Source organism: Scatophagus argus, chromosome 6 (assembly GCF_020382885.2).
Source record: "Scatophagus argus isolate fScaArg1 chromosome 6, fScaArg1.pri, whole genome shotgun sequence".
Classification (NCBI taxonomy): domain Eukaryota; kingdom Metazoa; phylum Chordata; class Actinopteri; family Scatophagidae; genus Scatophagus; species Scatophagus argus.
Window position 1 is genome coordinate 18,992,289 of NC_058498.1, and position 23,193 is coordinate 19,015,481.

A 23,193-nucleotide genomic window follows, 5' to 3' on the forward strand; every position below is an offset into this window, starting at 1 on the left:
AGCTAGTTTTTTATTTTTTAAACTTTGTTATTCTATACCGCAATCAAACAACATACACAACAAAAACGAGCACATACAGATACACAAAAACACAAATCAAAACAAAGCTCTCTTTCCCATTTCACGTTTATGTGCATTGTATTTCTCCTATGCTGCTTCAGCAAACTTCTATATATTCTAGAGACTATTTTTGAAGGAGTTTGTCAATACCTCAATTACCTCATTCCCAGTCATTGAAATATCCTTTTTAATTTCTTCGTAGTAGTGTCTTACTTGCAGATATCTGAATAAATCAGAGTTTTCTAATCCAAATTCATCTTTCATTTCTCTAAATGATTTGAAGTGTTATTTGTCTATTAGCGTACACATAGCCGTTACTCCTTTCCCCATCCACCTCCTGAAGGTCCCATCCAGAACTCCCGGTCTGAATCTGGGGCACAGTGAAGGCCAAATAAAGAGCTTACTGTCTCCACTCACCCTGTATCTTCTAATCAAATCATTTCACATCTCAAAGGTTCCTCTCATAATATTATTCTCTTCTTTAAATCAATATGTTCCTTTCCACCCAACCATGATTGTGGGGGAGTCAAACTCAGGCCCATCTCAATGTCATTCCATCTGGCTTGATAACACCAGGAACACCAATACACTATGTAACGTAGCTGTGCAGCGTAATAGTATTCTCTAAGACTTGGCAATGCCAGTCCTCCACTTTCTTTGTCCAGTTGAAGGGTCTTAAGTCTTATCCTAGGTCTGGCTCCCACCCATATGAACCTTGATATTAGCTTGTCCCATGCCTTAAATTGTGAATCTGGTATTTTAACTGGGAGTGATAGAAAAAGGTACAAAAGTCTTGGCAAAAGGTTCTTCTTGATCACTTCAATACTCAAGCTAAAGTCCAGTGTTAATGTTGACCACCTTTCCACATCTCTTTGTACCTTATCATTTATTAGGTTGTAGTTTTTCTCATAAATGTCACCTTCAGCTAGTTTTAAAGTTTTTAAGACCAAAATTTCTCAGGTCTACAGATGATAAATGAATAAATAATTTTTACTTGCCACAACTTTTTATACCTTGTATTGCTGATGAAAGGATTGAAGGTATGATGATTGATGCCTATACATATAGCACTTCATCTCACAGTAAACACATCCACAAGCACAAGCACACGCACACACACACACACACACACACACACAGCCATGTATGCACACAACCACAGCCAACTGCAAACCTAAAAATAGAACACAGACACACCCTTATCTGACAGCACTAATAAGAGAAATATAATATGCACCGTTTCTGACAGTTAACCCAAGCTCTGACACTGTCAGACATCTGGCCTGCACAGATAAACTTGACAACTTCAGTCATAAATAAACAGTGCCATGCATAACCAGCATGACAGAAGCCAGAAGTGCTATGAAAGAAGAGAAAGATAGGAATAACCTTACCAAAAGATAAGACAGGTGGATAAAGTGGAGGCATTGAGAAAATAAACATTTTAATGAATACTATGAGGAGATGTTGAAAATTATACATGGAAGAAAGAATTAATGCAATAATGAGGGAAAAAAAGCACCTTAAAGGGAAAAATGGTACAATACAGATAAGATAGTACTCATAAGCCTCACAAGAGGAAGGGGGAGTAACACACACAAAGAGGAAATAGAGAGGAAGGGGGTGACTCTTTTCCTCATGCAACAGAGGAGAGTTTTGAGCTTCTCTTTGAGTCTTTTGCCACTGTCTATTGTCCTACTGTCCATATGTTTCCTACCATCAAGCAGTTATCTGACAGACAGAGTTATACTGAGATTAACCTCTGCCAACAGACAGGGGCACACAGGCCGGACAGCTTGTGTGGCCTTGTGCACTGTGAAGTATCCTTCCTCTTCATACTCAACCGCACATTAGCACGGTGTCCTAACCTGTTTCAGATTTTCAGAGATGAAGATGGATTAAAACGTGTCCTGTGTGTATTTCTGGTTTGATAGTAAGTGTAGGGCCAGCTCTATCTGACCACTGAGCTGCTGCATATCCCCCAGCAGGCTTTGCTGTGTCCAGTGCCAAGAAAAACAGCACAGGCTTCAGACCCGGAGAGGTCATATCCTGCTGCTCCATAGGACTATACGTGTGTTTGGGGAAGCATATGAATTTACATCTAGATGAATGTCTCACTGTGTGCTTGTACTTCTTTATGTATGTGTTTGTAGGAGGATACTGTAGTATGTATTGCTGTGTGAACACTGGTGTCCGGGTTAAAACATTAGTATGCATGTGTTTACATGTGACTGCTGGTTGTACTGCATGTGTGGTTTGAGTACAGTTCATCCCAGGTTTTGGCTCAAAATAGTTCACCAGAAACGACCATCATGCTGCCCCATTTCTGATAGGATGAACAGGCGCAGTGCATCATATGACTAGGAACTAATCAGTGAATAGCATCTAAGTGAGTTATATTTTCACACATAAATTGCTGCACAGTAGACACACACACTCACTGTAAACATCCTGCCATGTGAATGTGCTTCTCTGGGTGTGAAAGTCATCCTTAGTGTAACCCCAAAAGGAAAAACACTGCAGCTACTGTTTAGGCCCACCTATACAACGAACTGCTCATTATGTAACCATCAACAGAGACACAGCTGTTTATGAGAGGAAACACTGTATGTTCTACTGTACACAGCAACCATTGTATCAATAGGCTGCATTTCATAGCAATTTCAGGAATGTAGCACGTCATACCAAATCTTATGTCTGACCCTTGTTGGTTACAGCTATGCATTCTTTCATTGAAGTCTTAGATTATGATAAATCTTATAATCCTCACATTATTAGAAGATAAAATCCAAAACACATTAATTTATTCTGCACAATAGATTTGTCTTATTCTGCCAGAGGATGCTAACATTCAACGTTAAGCGCAATACTGCTGTCATTGTTATGTACCGTATATAGATAGCAGCAAGTTAAGGCCTTCATGCTTCCAGTCGATGACATAAATGGTCAAACTCCGTAGTACAAAAAGTTCAGAAAATGTTGTGATACATAAGAAATAAAGGTTTTCTCTTTTTTTAGTGAGAATAAACTGTCAGCAAGATAGGGAATCTCCATTCTGTCAAAAAAACTTTAAAGGAATACATAACAAGAGAAAAGAGGCCTGTAAAACATTATGTGGCGTGGCGTGGCATGAAAACAGCTATGATTTGTGTGTGACTCTGTGATTTTGATTCTGATATTAAATGTCCAGCTTTGGAAGAGCAGGGGTGTACAGATGTAGCATATCCTCTGTCCTCTGGGGTGCAAAGAGGGAAAGGAAAGGACAAAGACTCTCCATTGATACTTAACACAAACTGCTGACTGTTCTCTCTCTGTGGGACAAACTCTCACCCACTCTCATGTTGCTTTCCTGTTGTTAAAATAAAAGACTTGACAGTTTTACTCAGGATGCTCAAAGTTCGCTGGCAGGTCTAGCAGGCACGTTGCCTCTTTTCTCTAATCATCCTGCCATTCCTTCCCACTGCAAACCTCTCTAGAAAAGTGAGTTACCAGGTATCACACTTTTAAAATTAATCAAACATCAGTCAGTTTTCACTGTGGTGGATACATGCCTTTATCAGTGGGAGTATCTGTCAGTGGTAAAATGATTTCTGTAAACAAACTCAGGGATCTCTGTAATCCTGTGGTGTAAGTTTTTCTGCAAAAATTGGGAATGATTCCTGCAAGCTTCCTGCTGTACTTCAAAGGGAACTTTGTGGTTAAAGAAATATGTTAGGTAAAAACTACAGCTGGAGAATTGGACCTGTACTCCCTCCTCTCTCTGCCTCCCTCGGTATGGCCACTGCAACCTTTTCATTCATCTTTATTTATCATCAGTTGCCAAGGAAAGTTAATAGTACAAATGTGTAATCAAAACTAACAAGTACTGTTCCAGAGGCCTGCAAAACATTATGTGGTGTGGCGTGGCACGCCACATAATGTAAGTCACTGCACCCAGTGGCTTACATTTTCTTTAGGACCAGAAGTTATATGCTTGACCGTTTCATGTGACTTACACCAGTGATTTACTGGTCTAATGCGCTTGTTGCTGAACTTTTTTGCTAAAACTCTGTCTTTCTGTCATTACATCATGATTTATGAGCTCACCATAATCAGCGCTGATGTTTACTTGTGTCTCTCATTGCAGGTTGCATGTTAAGAACTTCTAAGCAGCTCAGCTGAAATGTGATTTTCCCCTCTCAATTTCATGATTAATCTCTCATAACTTCTTTGGTTGGAACAGCAGCTAACTCTTTAAAGGAACTGGTACAATTTTCGTATAAACATGGTGATAGAAAGAGCACGATATTCTGAAATGTAGAGGAGTGAGACCGTCCCCCCAACAAGAAGTACAACATCAGAAGTTTTGACACATGTTGACACTGAGGTGACTTTCAGGACACAGGAGGAAGTCAGCTGACGATATTATAAAGTTGCAAAGGGGGAAAGTCAGGGCAGATTGGTGGATTGAAAAAATGTTGGACTTAAACACAGGAGACACCAGTTTCCAGCTAACAGCAAACCCTAACCTTAACCACCTGTTTGTTATGGTAACCATGGTGATGAAGTCCCCTCCAAGATAGTAGTCTTTGACCCCAAACCACTATCTCTCCCTTAATTTGTCTGAGTCATTTTTTGTGCTTAAACTTGCTGTATGTTACAACAGACATTTACTGTTACGTGTTACATGATGTGACAACACTATAGTAAATGCTATTTCACCAACAAAATATTTTGTCCTTCAGTTTGGAGGACTTGTTGGAGCACAAGTTTAAATAAAGTGGAAATGAAAAAAATAAGTCACAGTATTTACTTAACCAACTAGATGGTGCCATAATCATGAGCTCAGCATATGTACAGAATGTTTGCATCTTAACCTTAATTATCCTGATGTCCTGGAAATGTAAAAACATAATGTCATATGGTGAGAGACAGGCCCTTAACACCATCTTACCAACAACCACACACAAAATCACTTTCAGATGCGAGCACGCACACACACACACACACACACACACACACACACCTTATCTTCTACACCACATACTGAGGCAGTTAAATCTAATGACCCTATTCTTATGGTGAATTAATGAGGAAAGTAAACTGTTACCTGCCCTCCAGAGAGCTGGTGTGTAGCTGGCCTCAGGTTCTGAGTGATAAAACACTTGTCAGCCAGGAAGTCAGGATGATCTCATATGTTGTCCAATAGTCTTCTCTCCTCACTAGGTCAGCGTTCAAACACACACACACACACACAGAGAGAGAGCTCAGGGGCTTAGCAACTGTCTCGGACTGAACAGAGAGGTCCCAGTGGAGGTGTCAGCCAGTCACAGGTTAGCATTGTTAGTGATGTGGACGGATTGGTTGGTGATTTATTTTGCCAAAGTGTGCTAATCGCATAGAAACACTGTCCTGTAATATAAACACACCTGTGTCCTGTAATGATGCCAGCGCCATTCCTCCTCATCCTCAACATTCACCGCCCTACTCATCTGTTTCCCTACATCCCTTTTTCCATCCTTAACATTTCATCTTCCCCTATCTCTTATGATTTACTGCAGTTTTAGTCTAATGAACTTCTCAGTTGCCTCCATCTTTCCTCTCTTCCTTCCATGTACTTTGAAGTACCATACACAGATTTTACAGACACACATATTTTCATAGAACCCACTGATGTGAGAACAAAGCAGGATGAACACTTTTAAGGATGTACCTGTTGTTAGTAGGATGTGTGTGTGTGTGTGTGTGTGTGGATAACCCCTGCTGTCATGCAAAGCTCACATCTGTTTTTCATTTACTTTACACTTATCTACCATGTATCCATCCATCCACCGCTCACACACGTAAATACACGCAGTTGTTCTTCCATAGTGGTCTCAGTAACACAATCCTGTCATGTAATAATGGCTGTAGGCGACTGATAAACGCAAAATGAAGAGAACCTACAAACATGACATAAGACCCTCTGCCATAGGGACGCCTGAGGTCATGGTAATGGCTGGATTGAAACCACTGGATGAGGTTGGGACAAGGTCAGAGTAATTTGGACCGGACACTGGAGCCAGATGGAGGTTAAAGGTTACTGGGTCAGTGTGTGCTGGCGCTGTTTCTGTCCGATGCATTTCATCTGTCATGTTCACATGTTGGGCAAGTTTCTTGAAAATATGATCAATCATTTCTCTGAAAGCTCTCTGAAAGGTGATTTTAAGAACAGATTCATTTTTGAGGACACTAATGATTATTATTATTATTATTATTAATATGATTATGATCAATCTCAAATGTACACCTCCTCATGAACAGGTGGGATTCTTCAGATTTACAATCACTTAAGAAAGTTTGGCCACTTTTGCTTGGGATACTTGCAGGTTTGCTGCAATGAAACATCATGCAGTCAGGTCTTGTTACTTTGTAACATGAACAGTACATTTCTACTGTTAACACTGCAATCATCCCAAAAAAATGAAAATTTTTAATATTACACATTTCCCAAGTTGTCTCATATCATCATAAACTGCAATGTTTTGCTTCCTGATGAGCCTTTAGACTTGTGGTTCTATTGCTCAAAATGACCTCCTTTTATTGAGTTTCTCTAGTACCAAAAACATCAAGCATCAAACAGTCTCCCATATGTGCAGGACCTGGTATTGTTTTCTAACCAGCTAACACTCTGCAGAGTAATCTGCAGTTGCATGTACTCTTGCAATAGCATACATACAGACAATACAAATGCTGTATGTATGACATGTGATGTAAATGTGGATGCACAAGGTAGTGGATCCAAACCTCTTACACCAGTGCTGTTTCTCTGGTTATAAGTCTGGAGATAGCCTGGCCACGCCTGACTGCCAAATTTATAAACAGGACTTTTTTTTGGCCTGCGTATACGTGTGTGTGTGTGTGTGTGTGTGTGTGTGTGTGTGTGTGTGGCCCCATGTGGTCCAATACTAACAAACTTATGATTAGCATTACAGTATCTTGAAAAATCTTTCTGTCCTAATGACATCCCTCTGAGAGAGCCAAGTCACTGATGTAGTGCTGCAGTGCTGTCATGACTCTTGCACAAGAACTGATGAATTAAAGAGAACTAGGGATTGATCTCTTAACCCTGCTGAGTAGAGTTAAATTATGTTTGTAATAATACACAGAAAAAAATCACACAAGTGTGTGCATGGAGAGGGAGTAGGACTAAAACAAAGCAGTTACATAACCTAATAAACACAGAAATGTGCTTTCTTTATGAGGTCACACTGAGAAGAACTAATCCACTCAGCCTGATCAGCGTAACCTGAAACATCCCTCAGTAATCAGGGAATAGAAAAGGCCCAGCCAGACTTTTCTAACAAAGACACAGAGCAGGTCGAGATCCTGCAGTTTCAACCTGTTTGAATCAATCGAGAAATCTTCCAGCAAATCAAATATGATAAAACCAAAACCAACAGATGATGACCACCAACTCTTGTTACCTTTTTCACAATGCAACAGTCCTAAAACTAGAAACATAATACATTTTTTTCACACAGGACCCAGTCCCAGTACAGTAACACGGTCAACAAAAATCCATAAACAGCCATTCGATGTGACCAACCATAGCACAAAAACTACTACAAGCACAGGCAACTTTGTTTAAAATGTTTATCCAAAATTAAACAAATGTTTACATATCTTGAGATGCCTCTTCAGGTTAGACAATGAACAGAGCAAACACTTAAAACAACATGAACCTTTCTTCATATCAGCAATATTAAACATGGACTTCAGATATGGCCATGTGCGCTCTGCTGGTGATGAATCATCATCTTAATCTGCTGTAGCTATCATTACCACTGCCAAGGTCAACCCCAACTGACAGGCGGCCACACTGCATGGCCTACTGTGTGTTAGGAAAGAAAAAAATATTCATCCACTTTGTAGGTCAAAAGTACAGTATGTGTCTTTCAAAGTGCAGTAAAAGTTTCCAACAAAAGATGCATACCAAAGTACAGATACTTGAAAAATTACTTAAGTAAATGTTCTTTGTTATTGTCCACCCCCACCTGTGATATTGGCAGGTAACACACAGGTGTGTGCATTCATGTGTGATTATACCTGCCCATACATGTTGAAATCTGAATACCAACTGGGGACCTTGTTGCTCACTCCAGCAGGAAAAAATCGTGATGGGATCTACCTAATAGCATTTTCAAAAGCCAGCTTTCTGCCCCCTCCTCAGTGGGAGATTCCTTATCAGCTGATGACAGAAAAGAATAAGTAATAAATGCTCACTGAGACTTGGCAAATGTGTCAATCAAAAGAGCAGCCTAACCTGAAGTCTGAAATAACTGCTGTGAGATCTGCTGTGCGTGTGTTTCTGTTATGTATCGGTCATCGTCTCTCCGTGCCTGCCTCACATGTGACCTATGATAATGATCCATCTATGCCTCACCTCTGACCCCACAAAACTAAACCAGGTGTGTGCGGTGTGAGCGTAGAAGGGAGGGGGTGGCATTAATGTGTTTGAATGCATGGAGGACCCCTGCCTACACTGAGTGACAGGTCAGAACTTTCTCTGATAGCACAGGGCTGATGGAGGGGAGTCTCTCTTCTAGTTTTCTCCACTCTTTTCCTTCTACCCAGCAGATCCTCATGCCTATCCATGTGTTCACCACCCACTCCATTACTGAACACTGAGAAGAAGACAATACCTGAGCAGTAATTACAGTAGCTCGGACAGTACATGACTAGAAACAGTACATAATCAATCGGGTCCTATCGTGGTGGTTCTGGAGCAGAGATAAACAGAGGCCAGGTGGTCTGTGCAGGGGATCATTGCCAGAGGTCAGGTGCTGGTCTCACCCCTCTTGAGCACACGGGGCAACAGGTAAACAACCTGCTGACAGGAAATCCTGTTTGTCAAACACCAGCAAGACAGTGACGTCAGACTGCTGACCCCAGAGTCAGCCAATTCCCACTACACCCACCATCACAGAGAACTGACAAGTCTGCACATACACGTGCACACACACGTGCACACACACACACGGGCATATTTACATCTCCTTTTATGTTTTTGTCATTAATCACGCAATTTTATGCAACTTTCAAAGAACTTCTTTTTTATTAAAAGCAAAAAACATATTTTCTTACTTTCTTTTCATTGCATTCAACCATGCAGACAATTTAATCTTGATTAGCTCTGTTCTTTTCTGCCGATTTGTGTTGCCACCCTAATATAATAGAAATTAATGAAATTGTTCAAAGTGGTGCTCAAAGCATGATATTTGACATGTGTGTGTTTTAATGTGAGGGTGTACTTACATCACAGCTGTACTTTGTGTTACATGCTTACAGTGACAGTGCTAACATTCTGACAGATGAAACAAAGCAGCAAAACCAGGATTGATAAAACTCAAATACAGCTGAGAGTTGAGTGATTTAGGGGAATTGACCCCAGTGAATAACTCAGATTCCAGATCAATGAACACACGTACACCCCAAGATGACGCATAAGCACTTCACTGTATATTGAAACCAACAGATTCCTGCAACTGCACCTCCTACTTCCGCACAGACCGTTTACAAGCAAACACTCCCTTAACAAGCCTGAGGCCCCTTCTCTTATCCTCAACATTCACCAGAGTCACTGACCTTCCTGACTGAATTCCCAAACATTTCTCGAGCAGTTCCACTTTCATGAAAATATAAGACAGCGGGCTGTACAGCTGAACTCAGAAGCTCACCCGAGATACTGAAAGATTTCTGTTCTACCTTTCTTATGTCTAGATGTTATGAATGTGGCAAAACTGTGGACAGAAAGTTTCTTGCAGAAGGAGTCTGCTGGTTGTGTTTCCCCCTTTAAACGACACAATGACTAGCAGAACCTGGCAAACATTATAAAAGAGTGAGAAAAAGTTGTTAACGCATGTTTCTGTTGTTAAGTCATTAGTCAGTCTTTTGTTGGCCAGGAATGATCAAAGCCCAGGGGCCCTGTGTATTTATGGGAGTTGAGGGGAATGGTAGCCAGTTGCAAGCTTTATGTGTGTGTGTGTTTATGTGCAAATATGTTGTGGGTCTTTTTGTGCGTATCTGGGTTCAGGCCCAGTGTTATCACACTGCCGTGGATGGATGGACTAGACTCAGTACTCCCACAGGATGTCGTTTTTCCAAAGGTTTGTGTTAGTGCTGTAGCACTGAGGTCCTCTGATCCATAGCCAAACACACAGACAAATGTATGTGTGTGAGGTGTGTGACAGTGTGCATGTGCAGACTCCTGCTTTTGAATTGTGTTTAGTTTGGACGGAAGGGCAAAGCAGCAGTTTGCCAGGGAATGAAACAGTCCTATCTGGCTTGAAGAGGCCTAGTGGGGGTCTGAAGTAACTGATCTGAGTTCAGTGGGTGGCACTAAATGATTTAACCAGGGGGTCGGTTTACTGGTCAAGGCTCCTTAGGGTTCTAACCGTGAGACTCTGGATTTTATTCAAATGCCAAGCACAGCACAATCTCAACGATGTGTCAAATTGTTTTTTTAAACAGATCTTCACACAACGAACACACACACTTCCGCTTTAACACATCCCCTTCATCTGTGATCCAAACCCCCGAAGAGTCTCAAGCAGGCCTGAGACTTCTGCCTGTCCACCTCACAAAGACTCCACACAGCAAAAGCTTTGCACCCTTTATTCCTGCTCTCACTTCCCTTCATCTTCGGTTTCCTTCTCCTCTTCCTTTCCTACTGTCTCTGTCCCTCCTCCTTCCTCTCTTCTACCTCTGAGCATATGGAAATCTCATTCTGTATTCTGTGTGATAGTTGTCTGAGGGACTGTCCCTCAGTGTTGAGGTGGATATCCGCGTGAGAGTGGTGCCTCCCTGGCTCCTGGCGCTCTCTTTGACGGAGCTATTTCAGAACTGTGATACCGGAAAACCCACACAAACACACACAGGTCTGTAAATAGAGCAATGGACTATGATGCCCTTTAAGAAGCTGTGTGGGAAGCTTCTCAGTACAGATAGAATTTCCGGATGGGATCCAAGACAGGATCCCCTGTGGAGTGTATGGAAATGACTTGATTAAGAGGTAGATGATGGGGACAAGAGGATGGCAGATGACAGAAGAGGACAAGAGACAATGGCAGCGGAGACATAGTTTTACAATATCTTGTAAAAGTTGAGGTAAAAGAGTTGTGGTAATTTAAGGTGCATTTAAGGTTTCCATTTAAGGTCTCCTACAAACACACAGCTTGATCCTGTGGACATACTCCTGGGGAATTATGTTCATACTGAATGCTTTTGTATTTCACAATTTAGGTCCAGTGGAGGTCCAGGGTGTGGAGGTAGGGGTGGGGAACCGGTCATGTTGTGTGTCATTCAGGCTATGGAAAGTTGATTTAAGAATTGTACACAGTTTTGAGGTAGTTGTATTTTACTTGAATATTTCCATTTTCTGCCACTCTGTGCTTTTACCCCTACCCCTGTACTTTTCAAAGAGAAATATTGTACTTTTTATTCCACTACATTTATTTAATAACTTAGTTACTAGTTTGCAAACCTATAGTTCCCAACCTTTCTGACTTGTAACCGCTTACAAATAAGATAGTTGTTGTCATTTCCAAAACGATATTTCCCAATTTAAACATCTCACATCTCACTTCAGTTTTTGCTTGAGGTTCAAGGAGGTAAAATGACCAAATATCTAACAAAAATATTAGAGGAAAATTCCAAAAACTAATAGCATATTTGTGTATCAGAGCTTTTTCTTCTTCTTCTTCTTCTCTCTCTATTACTCATCTAACAACCCCCCAGATTTAACTTCAATTAACTTGGGTTCATAGAGAAATATAAATAAATAATAAAATATAAATGCACATCTATATGTATAACCCTCCTGATACACACACAGCTACCACTGTTTTTATAATCATTGCTGTCCTCTTGCTTTCGTGGTGGCTGTCCCATGAGCAGGACCACAGTCTGGTCCGGGTTGGGCTCGTCCCCTGAGATCAGCTTATCAGCTCTACCGCCTGGTGCATCCTATACCTCAGCCTCTCAATAGCCTCTGCAGAGTTTTATTGTTGGAATACAACAGCGAGGAAAGATTTGGAAGTGTTGGAAGTCTGGAAATGACTTATTTACCTGGACAAAAGCCACTTTCCACTGAGCAGAAAAGCACGTGTGCTTCCCTTAGACTTTGAGTAAGTGTGTAGGCTTGTGCTTGCTTTCAGCATCTGGATGTGCAGGCCAGTTTCTGAGAACTTGTACCACTGAACAGCCTTAATTGATGAAATCCCATGAAGACTATTACACTGTGTTCTTGCTGTAGCACCTCAACATTGTCATGGTGACCCAGAGAGAGCATTACATCATGCCTTTCAGAGTAAAACTGGCAGTTCCTACAGAACCTCAGGAGACACTTTGTGTCCCAACACTGATGTGGTCAGGACCAGAGGTTACTGTGTGTAGAGGTGAGTGCTACAGTGTGGGGGGTACATCACATTAGAGAGTGTGTGTGTGTCACTTCAAATAGAGTGTGTGGTAACATGCAGATCACCACATCCAGACTGTGTTATGAAACAGAATTCTTCAGTGTGTATAGGTACAAAAGGGAGAGGAAAATACACACCCTTCAGCATCCTCAGCTGCATCTTAACAGTTCCTGTTTTTGGGACCAAATATATAGGATATCACTAATGTAAAAACACACACAGAGACACACAGTGCTGCCAAGCAAAGAAGGAAGGAGGACTGTTGAGAACCTTTAAACAAAAAGACATTTTTAGAAAGGTCCTCTTGAGAAGGGAAACAAAGGGGGGAAGTGACATGACGTCGCATAGGGGGGAATCTGAGGGTCACCGGTGGTGCGATGGACACGCCTATGGAACACTCACATACATACACATTCACATGCTCATTTCACACTCACACACGCTTTAATAAACACTGCCAAGGTCCTTTGCGCTGCTCTCAAAATAGCCATTTCCTCACCTTCCCACTTATTTGACGATATTAGAATCATGAGGATGTTTTGTATCCACTTTATCTTTCTTTCAACAGTGTCCACAAAAAATCCACGGTGTTTTAACAGGACACATTTTGATTACCTTCCCTGATCCACCTGTGCACCTGCGATAAACGGTGATATAACAAGAAGGAAACGTTATGCTAAGTTTCCACTCAGAAGACCGTCCTGACACAGTCTAATGATGTGGCTTTGCACTGGCTTTATTATTGTCAAATATTAACCTGGACATGATTAAAATGCCTTTAGTTTTAATCAGGTTGCCCACATAAGCTGCACACTCATTGTAGCATGTTTTATTCCAAATGGGACACTGTTGTGTTTACAGGAAGTGTTCACCACTCAACCAACCCACTTCCTTTGCATCTAAACATAGCGCTGGACCAACAACGTAGAATAGGACATAGAACTGTAATCATTACTTTGCAGATGTTGCTGTCGAGCATATTAGCAATATATGTGTGTGAGTAATGTCGAAACGAGCAGACAGACAGGTTCAGTAGGGAATACAATTACAGCTTACAGCAGTGTCATTCATTACACGTAAAGTCACAGTTGATTATACAGTAATTCTTGAGAGAGTGATGTCTGATCTTGAAATGAGGACACGGTAGAGGAGGCCAGTCTCTTTCTCATAAAAACACACACACCTCACATCTGGTGTATGTTAGATGTGTTACAGAGTGTATGAATCTAAAAACCAGAGGGGGTAAAGCCATCAATCATGTCTCCCCCCTCTCTTTTTTCCTCTCTCTTCGTGACGCTTGAGGCTACAAGGGGAAACATATTATTTGTGTTTACTGTAACAGTAAAGGTAAAGCCTTTTTCCTGCTTTAACTCAAACTAGAACAGGAGGAGCTCCATGCTGCTAAGCCGTACACAAAGTTTTAAATCACAAAAAGGACTGTCATTGTCAGTAGGGTAACTTGGGGTAATCAGGGTAAGCTGGACCCCAGTCTGAGAAGTAAATAAGGAGATTCTGTTACATATGATTTGCAAAGGGCAATATAACTGCTTCTGGAGGAAATATGTAGCTGCTGCAACTCAGACACACACGTACACACATGCATCAGTGATGCAGAGCTAATAATGTTTTCTCATAGATCCAGATGTAAGGTCATACTTGTCCTAATTCAATATGTGGACAGTTGTTCCATGTAACGGTAGACTCAGCTTTGATTGGGTTTGGAGATGGGTAGGAGGGGTGTGTAAAATGTAATAATCAGCAACACACTGCAGGTCAGAGTAAAACAGGGATACATATTTGTGATATCTCTTCAGTGGACATCATAGTTAGTTGCTTTGAGATTCACACTCACAATGATATGTGAGTCCACACCCTGAATTCATACGGATTCAAAGTCAGAGTGACTCAATCGTGGGTTCGCACTTGGAATGACAATGACTCACACAGAGAAAGACTGTTTTGCTGTTTTTTTATGGTATGTGATGTTGATCCTTCAATATTTCATAAGACATTGACAAAATTGGTCTGGTAGCCCAAAAAAGAAGAAAAGAACACAACAGAACCTGTTGATATTTTTGGGGAAACTTGGCCTGGCCACATCATGACCTGAGCACAGGGTTACTGTAGCACCATCAGCTGCAGACACACACAACAGAACTGACCAGGTAGCCCAGCTGAGCCAGGTGCAGTTATGTTTATGTTCTCTGGGTAATTATGGCAAATATTATTACAGCCTGGAGCCTTTCACTCTGCTTTGCTGGTGCGCTTAGTTTGGACATACAGGCCAAAACTCATTCACACAGAGTGGGACCAGTTGAGAAAGAGAGATCCCAGCGGCTCCAGATGATCTGCTTCAAATCCTTTAAACAACGTTGTTATACAGGATAAGACAAAACATTCAATGGACTTAGCTGCTGAACTAATTTAATTATTCAATCTAAGATATACATTTTAAGAGCCTCTCCTCAGGTCTCTGTGTCTTTGTACAATTTGTCCCTTGGCTTTCTTTCACCCTAAATGCTCATATTGCCCATAAGCAGGGGGAAATAAAAGCATGTCTAATCCAATGTTCTGTCGAATTTCGTTCACACACTGCTCACATGCAATCACTGATAATACAAAGCAGAACATTTTCATGTCCTCAGTTGTTGAGGCAGCTTTGAACTGGTTGCCTTACAGGTAAATAAGTAAACTTTATGTTGCAATTTTTAAAAGAAAAGCTACAAAGTGGTTTAAATGGGAAATATAAGAATTAATAAAAAATAAAGAGAGAGAGAGAGAGAGAGAGAGAGAGGTCACATAGCACAAAGAAAATGTAACATTATAAGCCAAAGTAAACAAATCTGTTTCAACATGATTTTCAAAACTTTTCATTGATTTGGCAAGCAAAATCAAAATCAGCAGCAGCAAAATCATCATTGCCTTTCATTTTTAGTATAAATTCATATAGTTTCATATGATTGAAAACAATATACTGTATGTATACTATCAATATAACAATGATAACAAGCTATGGGTTTATGTGGCATTGGGGGAGCTTAAATGCAGAGAACAATATGGGACCAAGAACTGACCCCTGTGTTACACCACCAATATTAAATACTATCTGTTCGATAAATAATAATTAGATCATGTATGCACAATCTCCTATATAGCCTGGTTCCAGTCTGAAGAGCTGACCACATCTCTGATCACAGTGCAAAAGTAAAATGAAATGGGAATTCACTCTGATTATTATATAACTGACTTTAGGCTGGTGTGATTCAGCAGCCACAAGTCATTAAATCTGGGGTTGTACAGCTATGTCAGAAATATCTGTGTGTAACTTCAATTTTTCAATTTTTTTCAAAATGAGAGCCATAGAGCTAGAACAGTCAGTGCACTAGAGATCAATGCATCAAACAATTATACAGACTTTGTTGCTGGTTGGTTCTTGCTACATCTTACACAAATCAAGCACATATAGTGACTTAATCTTATTGTGCGCCTGTGCCAGACAGAAAGAAGAGCATGTGTAACTGAGCTAAGATGTTGCTGTGTACTTTGAATTCTTTTCTGGTTCTGAATGTTCATCTCTGGGACAGCCTTCAGGGTCTTCATACCAAGATGAGTCAACTGTCTTTTTGTGGCTTCCGGCCACTTATTACTCATTCGGATGAGCTAATGCACACATGTTGAAAGGAAAACACAAAGAAACACACACACACACGGTGTGTGTGTGTGTGTGTGTGTGTGTGTGTGTGTGTTTCACACACACCATGCACACACCATGCATGAAAATTGCAAGATAACTGTGAACTATTGACATTTTATTCTGGATAAACAGGATGTGACTTGTTAAAAAAGTCTCTGTTCTCACCAGAAATCCTCTTTATTACTCTAACACGGTGGTCTTAGATATCTCTATGAAAAATAATTTGGTAATGGCTGCTATTCTGTATATTACAATTTTTCATTATGTGGCATTCTTATCAGATGGAATAAAACAAAAAGGAGAGGAGGAATCACTTAATACACTTATAAAAGGCAATAATAGGTTTCTTTAACTGCTTGATGAAGGAGAACAAGCTCCAAACACAGCACTGACATATTATCACATTCAAAACTGAACTTTATTGTGAACATGCTCATGAACAGTTCCCTATTTAAGCATCCAGTACACACTAACATTCATTTGGAGGTATGTTTCTGGTGACCAAGAGAATCTAGTTTCAATATTCACTTTCCTTTTTGCTCTGTTTTGGTCTTCACTGAATACAAAGGGAAATATTTGGCTACTTAGCTGATGAATTCTCCAATACGATCACCAGCTAGTCAACTTCTGTGTCTGCAAAAGTGTGGCAATGTGACCATTCGCTCTGCATGCATGCATGTGTCAAAAAGCAAGTGGTCAGAACAGTTTCTAATTTTAGCTAAAAGACATTTCACATATCACATGAGTGTTTTGAGCGCGAAATCCCACGTGTGTTCAGTGTCATTATGTGTCCTGCACAGACAGATACATACACTGATGGCTCTGGTGCCGAAGAGTCTGAGTATGGCTCTAATGGGGGTCTAAGGGATGCTGAGTCAATTTAGACATGGTGCTGCACATAAAAGCCAGACTCTTCACAGAACGTCAAAATGGGAACACAAACAGCAGACACACCAGGACAAAACTAATATTACGTTTTAACTAGGATTACACAGGACAGTTCTCAGGTGTTGCTGGTTATGACTTCCTGTAGAGAAAAGCTCCTCGGTCTGTGTTTCAACCCCAGGAGCAGATCTGGGACTGAGACTGCAGTCAGAGTCTGACACCCCGGCTCTCCCACCTGCTGAGAATGGCTGACGCTCATCTAAAATGATGCTGCACCCACGGTCTCATTGGGTGTCATTTTAGATGTGTAATAATGGGGGGAGGATATTGTGGTATAATCAAAATGAACTGCATTCATCTAACACTGGTCAAAGTGTTCCAAAAACTACATACCTGACAGACGATGACTTTTGGGTTAGAGTTTCAAAGGGGTTAGATGTGACATGTAGGTTTCTTACATGTTCTTGCAACCTCACATATGTGCACAGTGTGTGATGAAGGTGTGAGCAGGAGGGTGAAGTGAATGACCGTGGTGCCAAAAATTGACCTCATGTAGCTTTTCATGCCCTTCTTGTAGAAGTTATTTGAAGTTTGTCTGAGTCCCTCAGATCTCACATGTGGCTTATATTTGCACTGAAATACCTCCCAGATCCATTGGCTGCTTTGAAATGGATGTAAACATGAACCTCTTTGCCATTTATCTCAGGCCATTTGGCTGTCTTTATAGTGTCACTGCTTTACAGGGGCAAAGGAGGGTATTTAACTTGTCTTGGAGTGCAGTTACGGAGGCCTGTTTATCCCATCACAGTCTGTGTGTGTGAAAGTGAGTGAAAGACAAAGGGATAAAGAGAGATTTCACAATACTACGAAATGTGTTGACCCTGCCCAATTAAGTGAAATGCTACAGAAAAATGCAGAACAAATGCGGTTTGAAAATTACTTTCTCAGTGTCCCTGTTCGCTCTCATTCATGAACACAGCCCGAACAGAAATTTCCCAAACTTCATGTTAGCTTGTCGGTTACACAACACTGTGGTGTGGCATGCTGCCCTGTTATTGTTAACTGGCCCAGTCTCCACTTCAGACTTATGGAGAAAACAGCTCCTTCAATGCAGCTGATGACCAAAATGTGTTTGATACTTTCTCAGTCACATTTCTTGGAAGCTCCTGAGGTCTGTCAGAGCAGAATCAAATTAAGGTCTTTATCATTTTAAAAGATCTGAAATGGAATAATTTCTTTGTTGAGTTGGATCTATTTGGTCCATTTTTGTAGTCTGTAAGTTAAAGCCATAGTCCAATCAAAATCATTCCTATGTAAACAATATATAACTTGGCATCGTGTATGACATACATTTAGATTTGTGTATGCATTTTCTCAGCCTTGTACGTGTACAGTATAGTATGCTGGAAAGAGGATGAGGTTTGCAAGGTCATTTTTAAGGCTTGTTTGCAGAGAACTCATTGTCGAGATCAACTCCCCTGTTGTTTGTGGTGCATTTCAACTCAGGGAATCAGCATTTACATTGTGAATAGAAATCAGAGATGAAAGGACAGACTTTTTTTTTGCTGACAGACAAAGGCACACGTTTTTTGGTTGTGGCAGCAATCAGCTGAATAAAAGACTGTTAGTCACTGAGTGTAGATCCTCAGTGTGAATGTATGAAGGGTCAAACATGGAGAAACACTACAAAGGGATAAACTTTGTGGTACCAAACAAGTCTGCAAAGTCTGACAAAACGTTTCTCCGTGGGATGCTCCACTTGACACATGACATAAACAATAATTAACGCAGATTAGACTCTGTTTGACAGTAACATTCTCCAGTATATGTGACTTTTTCTATATCTTTCTGTTTTCTGTGTCTACAAGCAATCACTTAAAGAAAAGCATGATGTTTTAGGAACCGTGATTTTTGCTTTCTTGCTGAGATTCAGATGAAAAGATCAATACCACTTTTATTTCTGTGTGGTAAACATGAAGATACGGCCAGCAGCTTAAAAACGAAAACTGCGGAAACAACTAGTGTGCCTACCAGCACCTCTAAAGTTCATTAATTAATGCTTTATATTTCATTTGTTTAACGCATACACAGGAATGAGATGCAAAATTGACATGTTGTGTTACACAAGGTTATGGTCGGGAGTTTTTCTTGGCTAGGCACAGTAACTTCCTGGCATATTGTCATTCCTGTGACTCACAACTGACAAAGTTGCACTACTTACACTGCATGAAGCCACGCACACTGCTTAAGTACAGCATACCCACACACATACTGCACACAAACAAATAATCTCAATCAGAATAGATTTTCAATTATCAAAGCCATGAAATCATCATACTTGCTCACTTGCTTTCAGCGTGAGCGCGCCTGTTGGGTGATGTTTGAAAGCCTCTACACGCACAGTGGCACATGGGAACACTTTCCTCATTAGGTCTCAACTGGAAATAAATGGAAAAGTAGATAAAGAAACACTGCTGCGATGACGATCATCCCCATATAGCTTGCTAATGACTTAATCAACTCAAGTGACTACGTCATTTTTGACGTATATTTCTTTTGTTTCACCGTTTCCTTTCCTGTAAAGGCAACACCTTAGAATAACAGCCTGTCTTTGAAAATATAAATTCTACATGATGAAGAGGAGATGGTGGGATGTAAAAACGTGTTGACCACATATATGGATACAGTATATAGTTTAATTTCTTCTGGGCATCATAATTTGATTAGTCAGTTGAATTATGCCTGACTTCAGACCTGTACGTTATATCATTCTTGCATCTGTACTTTCCTTCCAGCCAGTCTGAAAACCACTAATGCACACATAGTACAGAACGCAATAACTTTCTACACCACAACTATATTGCTACAGTATGGTCTAGTTTTGCAGCACTTCTCAACCTGAGTTCTATAAGAGAGGTTTACTCATTACTATGTTACCTTCTCCCCTATGTTTGACTGCCTCCAGGCACTCACATTTAGCTTTCAGAAAACAACCAAAAAATCATTTAATAGACCTGATTTGAGAGCCTTTGGGAGGGGAGCTGAATTTATGCCCCAGGGCTCTGGAAAAAGGCAGGGAGAAGAAAAGATGGAAGGATCCGTGCAACAGTAAATAATGTTACAGTATGAATAATGAGCTCCCTCTGTGCTGGGGCCTCTACTGGACTAATGACAGAGACCTGTTTTAGATTAGGTCCTGCACAAACATACACACACAAGCATACGTGTGCATGACCCAAAACACACATACCCATGCACACTGAGGAGGGAGGTCATGTCGGTTTGGGTAATGCATTGCCCATGGCAAAAAGAGCTCTGGGTTGTGCTCTGGGACTGCTAAAAGAGAAAACAAAGGAAGCAGAGGGCATCATACACATCTTTAGTCATACATTCACCCTTTAGTATGTCTCATCTGTTTCCCTCTGCCGGCCTTACTCTTCCTGGAGTTTTTATTGTTCTGAGAAGTTTGAAACTCAAACCCCCTTCAACAGTGGATCAGTTTTTCCATAGCTATGCAATATTTGAGAGATCCACTGTGCATCGATTCAAGTCCTCACCATGGTGCAGGTCTGCCATCTGCTGTCAGTAAAAGTTTCATTTTAAAGAGACACTCACACAGTGATATTCACATCATAATTTACTTGCAAAAAACCTCCAGTTTTCAGGGTCCATATCTCCAGACAGACATAACAAAATAATTAATATATATCAAAAATCTTTCATTTTTAACTGCAAACTTCAAACTCATTCTACAGTCATAATGTGTTTCAGCAGCTCTAGACACAGATGTTTTTATTGTGGCAAACTATAATTTAATCACTGCTTAACTTCTTAGCACATGTGTCACGTCAAAGACACCTAATTTTAGGCTACTGTAACAAATCAAAAGCTCAGCTGTCTGAAATGATGAGAATGTAAGGACTGGGCCACTATTAAAAACAGATATGAACTTCACCATGTAAAGATCTTCATATGGAAAAAGTTGAATATTTCAATGGTACAAGTCTTTGCCAATCTGCCTTGCTCAATTTTGTTAAATATTAAGTTAGTATTTTCTGATTTCACCACTCAGTTTAGATATGCCTTTAATTAAGTGGATTAATTCAGCATGAAGTGTATCTGTATAGGAACTGTGTATACAAACATAGACTCTCAACATAGACTGTCTCTTAGCTGCACAACTACAGCCAAAATTAGCGATACAGGAGTTAAATCTAAGCCAGTCACTGCAGTACTAATTCATGTGCCTTCAGCTGCTCCCTCCTGGGTCCTTTCTAGGTGTTTAAGTGGATGTGACTGTTTGTTGTTTCAATCTCAGTTCACATCCTCCCCACAGCTCCTGGCTCCGCTGGCAGGGAGAGGGGAAGGGAAGGCTGAGTTGGGTTAAAGAAGGTGAGAAGGCACCATAATGCTCAGTCTGCTTCTTCTTCCCCCTCATCGCTTCTCCAGTTTTTTGAATCTGGCCTCTGTAAAGATAAGGAATGACAGGTACTTTAATCAATCTTTACATAATGGCTGATTAAGTCCAAATGCAAATTGTACTTTATTATCAGGTAACATTTGGCTGCCTCTGTAAGCTGTAATGTACAAATATTTAGGTGAGGAACTATCTGTGGTGTCACAGCACCATCTGCTGGTGAGCTTCATAATGCTGTACAATATAAGCTGTATGATTATTGGTGTGTATACAAAATACCAAAAAAAATATCAAAATAGCCAGTCCACCTCGAAAGTGTGACCGTAATGACAATACAGTCACCAAACATAATAAAATAAAGGAAACATATGTGTAATCCTACATCTGCTGATGAGCCAATTATTACTATACCATTAAAAGTGTTACTAGACTGGCAGGTATTAACTTATAAAATTTGAGAAAGTTAAATCAATTAATCTCATCGACCGCGCTCAATATATTCAAGTGTGGAAAATATAATAAATGCACACATACATGCAGTACTGGCACACTTAAATGTCTTACCCAGTTTCTTGGAGTACGCATCCAATTTGTAAGCAGCCTGTTCAAGTGAAGACACTTGCTCCTCAATCTGATTTATCTGGTCCAAGTAGGGCTGTAGGCTAGCATCTACAGCAAACATACATACCAGCCAAATGTTCATGCTGTAGTACTAGAAATAACATTTGAACTAAAATCCCACAGACACAAGTTTTGTGGAGATTCTATATCTAACTCACACTTATTATTGAGATCCTGCAGGTTACGGCTGATGTTAATGCTGATGTCCTTCATTTCCATGTACTTCAAACTTGTAAGTTTGTTCATGTTCTCCAACAGACGGTAATCCTCGCAAGTTCCTGAACATATATAGAAAAGGGGGGAATGTGCATGAGGGAGACGAAGAGGTAAATATGAAAAGCAGTAAATCCCTGGGCTAACTAAGAACACGTAAGCAGAGAAGGATGAGAAAATAAGGAAATGCTCCAAAACGTCAAATGTCCAAGACCTGTCAGTTCTCCTTGCAGAAACACGGCCATCTTTTCAAACATATCAGTGCACAGTTCATTGATATCAGGCTCTGCAGGCTCCACAGCCTCCTCTGCTGTCTCCACACCTCCATCACCTGAACACAAACATTAGGAGCAGGATAAGTAGAACACAAAACACTACTTGTCGATCCGCTTTCAATGCTAAATTATCCACAGTGGATAAAGCAAGGGAAGGAAGTCAAAAATAATGGCGCACAATATATCCCATACTAAAAGAGCTAGATAATTTTGTTAATATGTGCTACGTTAGCATTAGCAAGCTAGGGAAGCTGCAAGGAGGCCCCACTCACTGTTTGTGTTGAGCTTTTTGGTAAAGGCCGCCGGGCTTTCCGCCGCGACCTCCGACTCTTCTCCGTGACTGCTGGAGCTTGCACCCGGGTTCAGGGCTGATGAATGGGCCGACGGTGCCCTGGAGATGCTGTCCATTGCTGCGGCGTCGTCGCCCGTTGCAGCCATTTTGTTCCTGTTTTGATTTTCCTTTGTCACATGAGCTGAGTGTTCACGTGACGTCTACCCGCCACCACCCCACTCGCGCGCATTGCCACGCCCTTATGTTGTTTGAGGATGGGACGTGAGGAGTCAATGGCTAACTAGAATCAGTATATTTGA

At 40.8% G+C, this 23,193-nt stretch overlaps 1 protein-coding gene across 1 annotated transcript; it reads right to left on the reverse strand.

Moving 5' to 3' along the window:
- Nucleotides 1-20,698: 20,698 nt before the first annotated feature.
- Nucleotides 20,699-23,106, reverse strand: bloc1s2 (biogenesis of lysosomal organelles complex-1, subunit 2). The gene is made up of 5 exons (XM_046392664.1): nt 22,875-23,106; nt 22,542-22,658; nt 22,273-22,392; nt 22,058-22,162; nt 20,699-21,542 (listed from the first exon to the last, which is right to left on the reverse strand). The coding sequence occupies exons 1-5, from the start codon at nt 23,038-23,040 to the stop codon at nt 21,511-21,513; spliced, it is 540 nt and encodes a 179-aa protein (XP_046248620.1). The 5' UTR covers nt 23,041-23,106; the 3' UTR covers nt 20,699-21,510.
- Between the last annotated feature and the right edge of the window lie 87 nt (nt 23,107-23,193).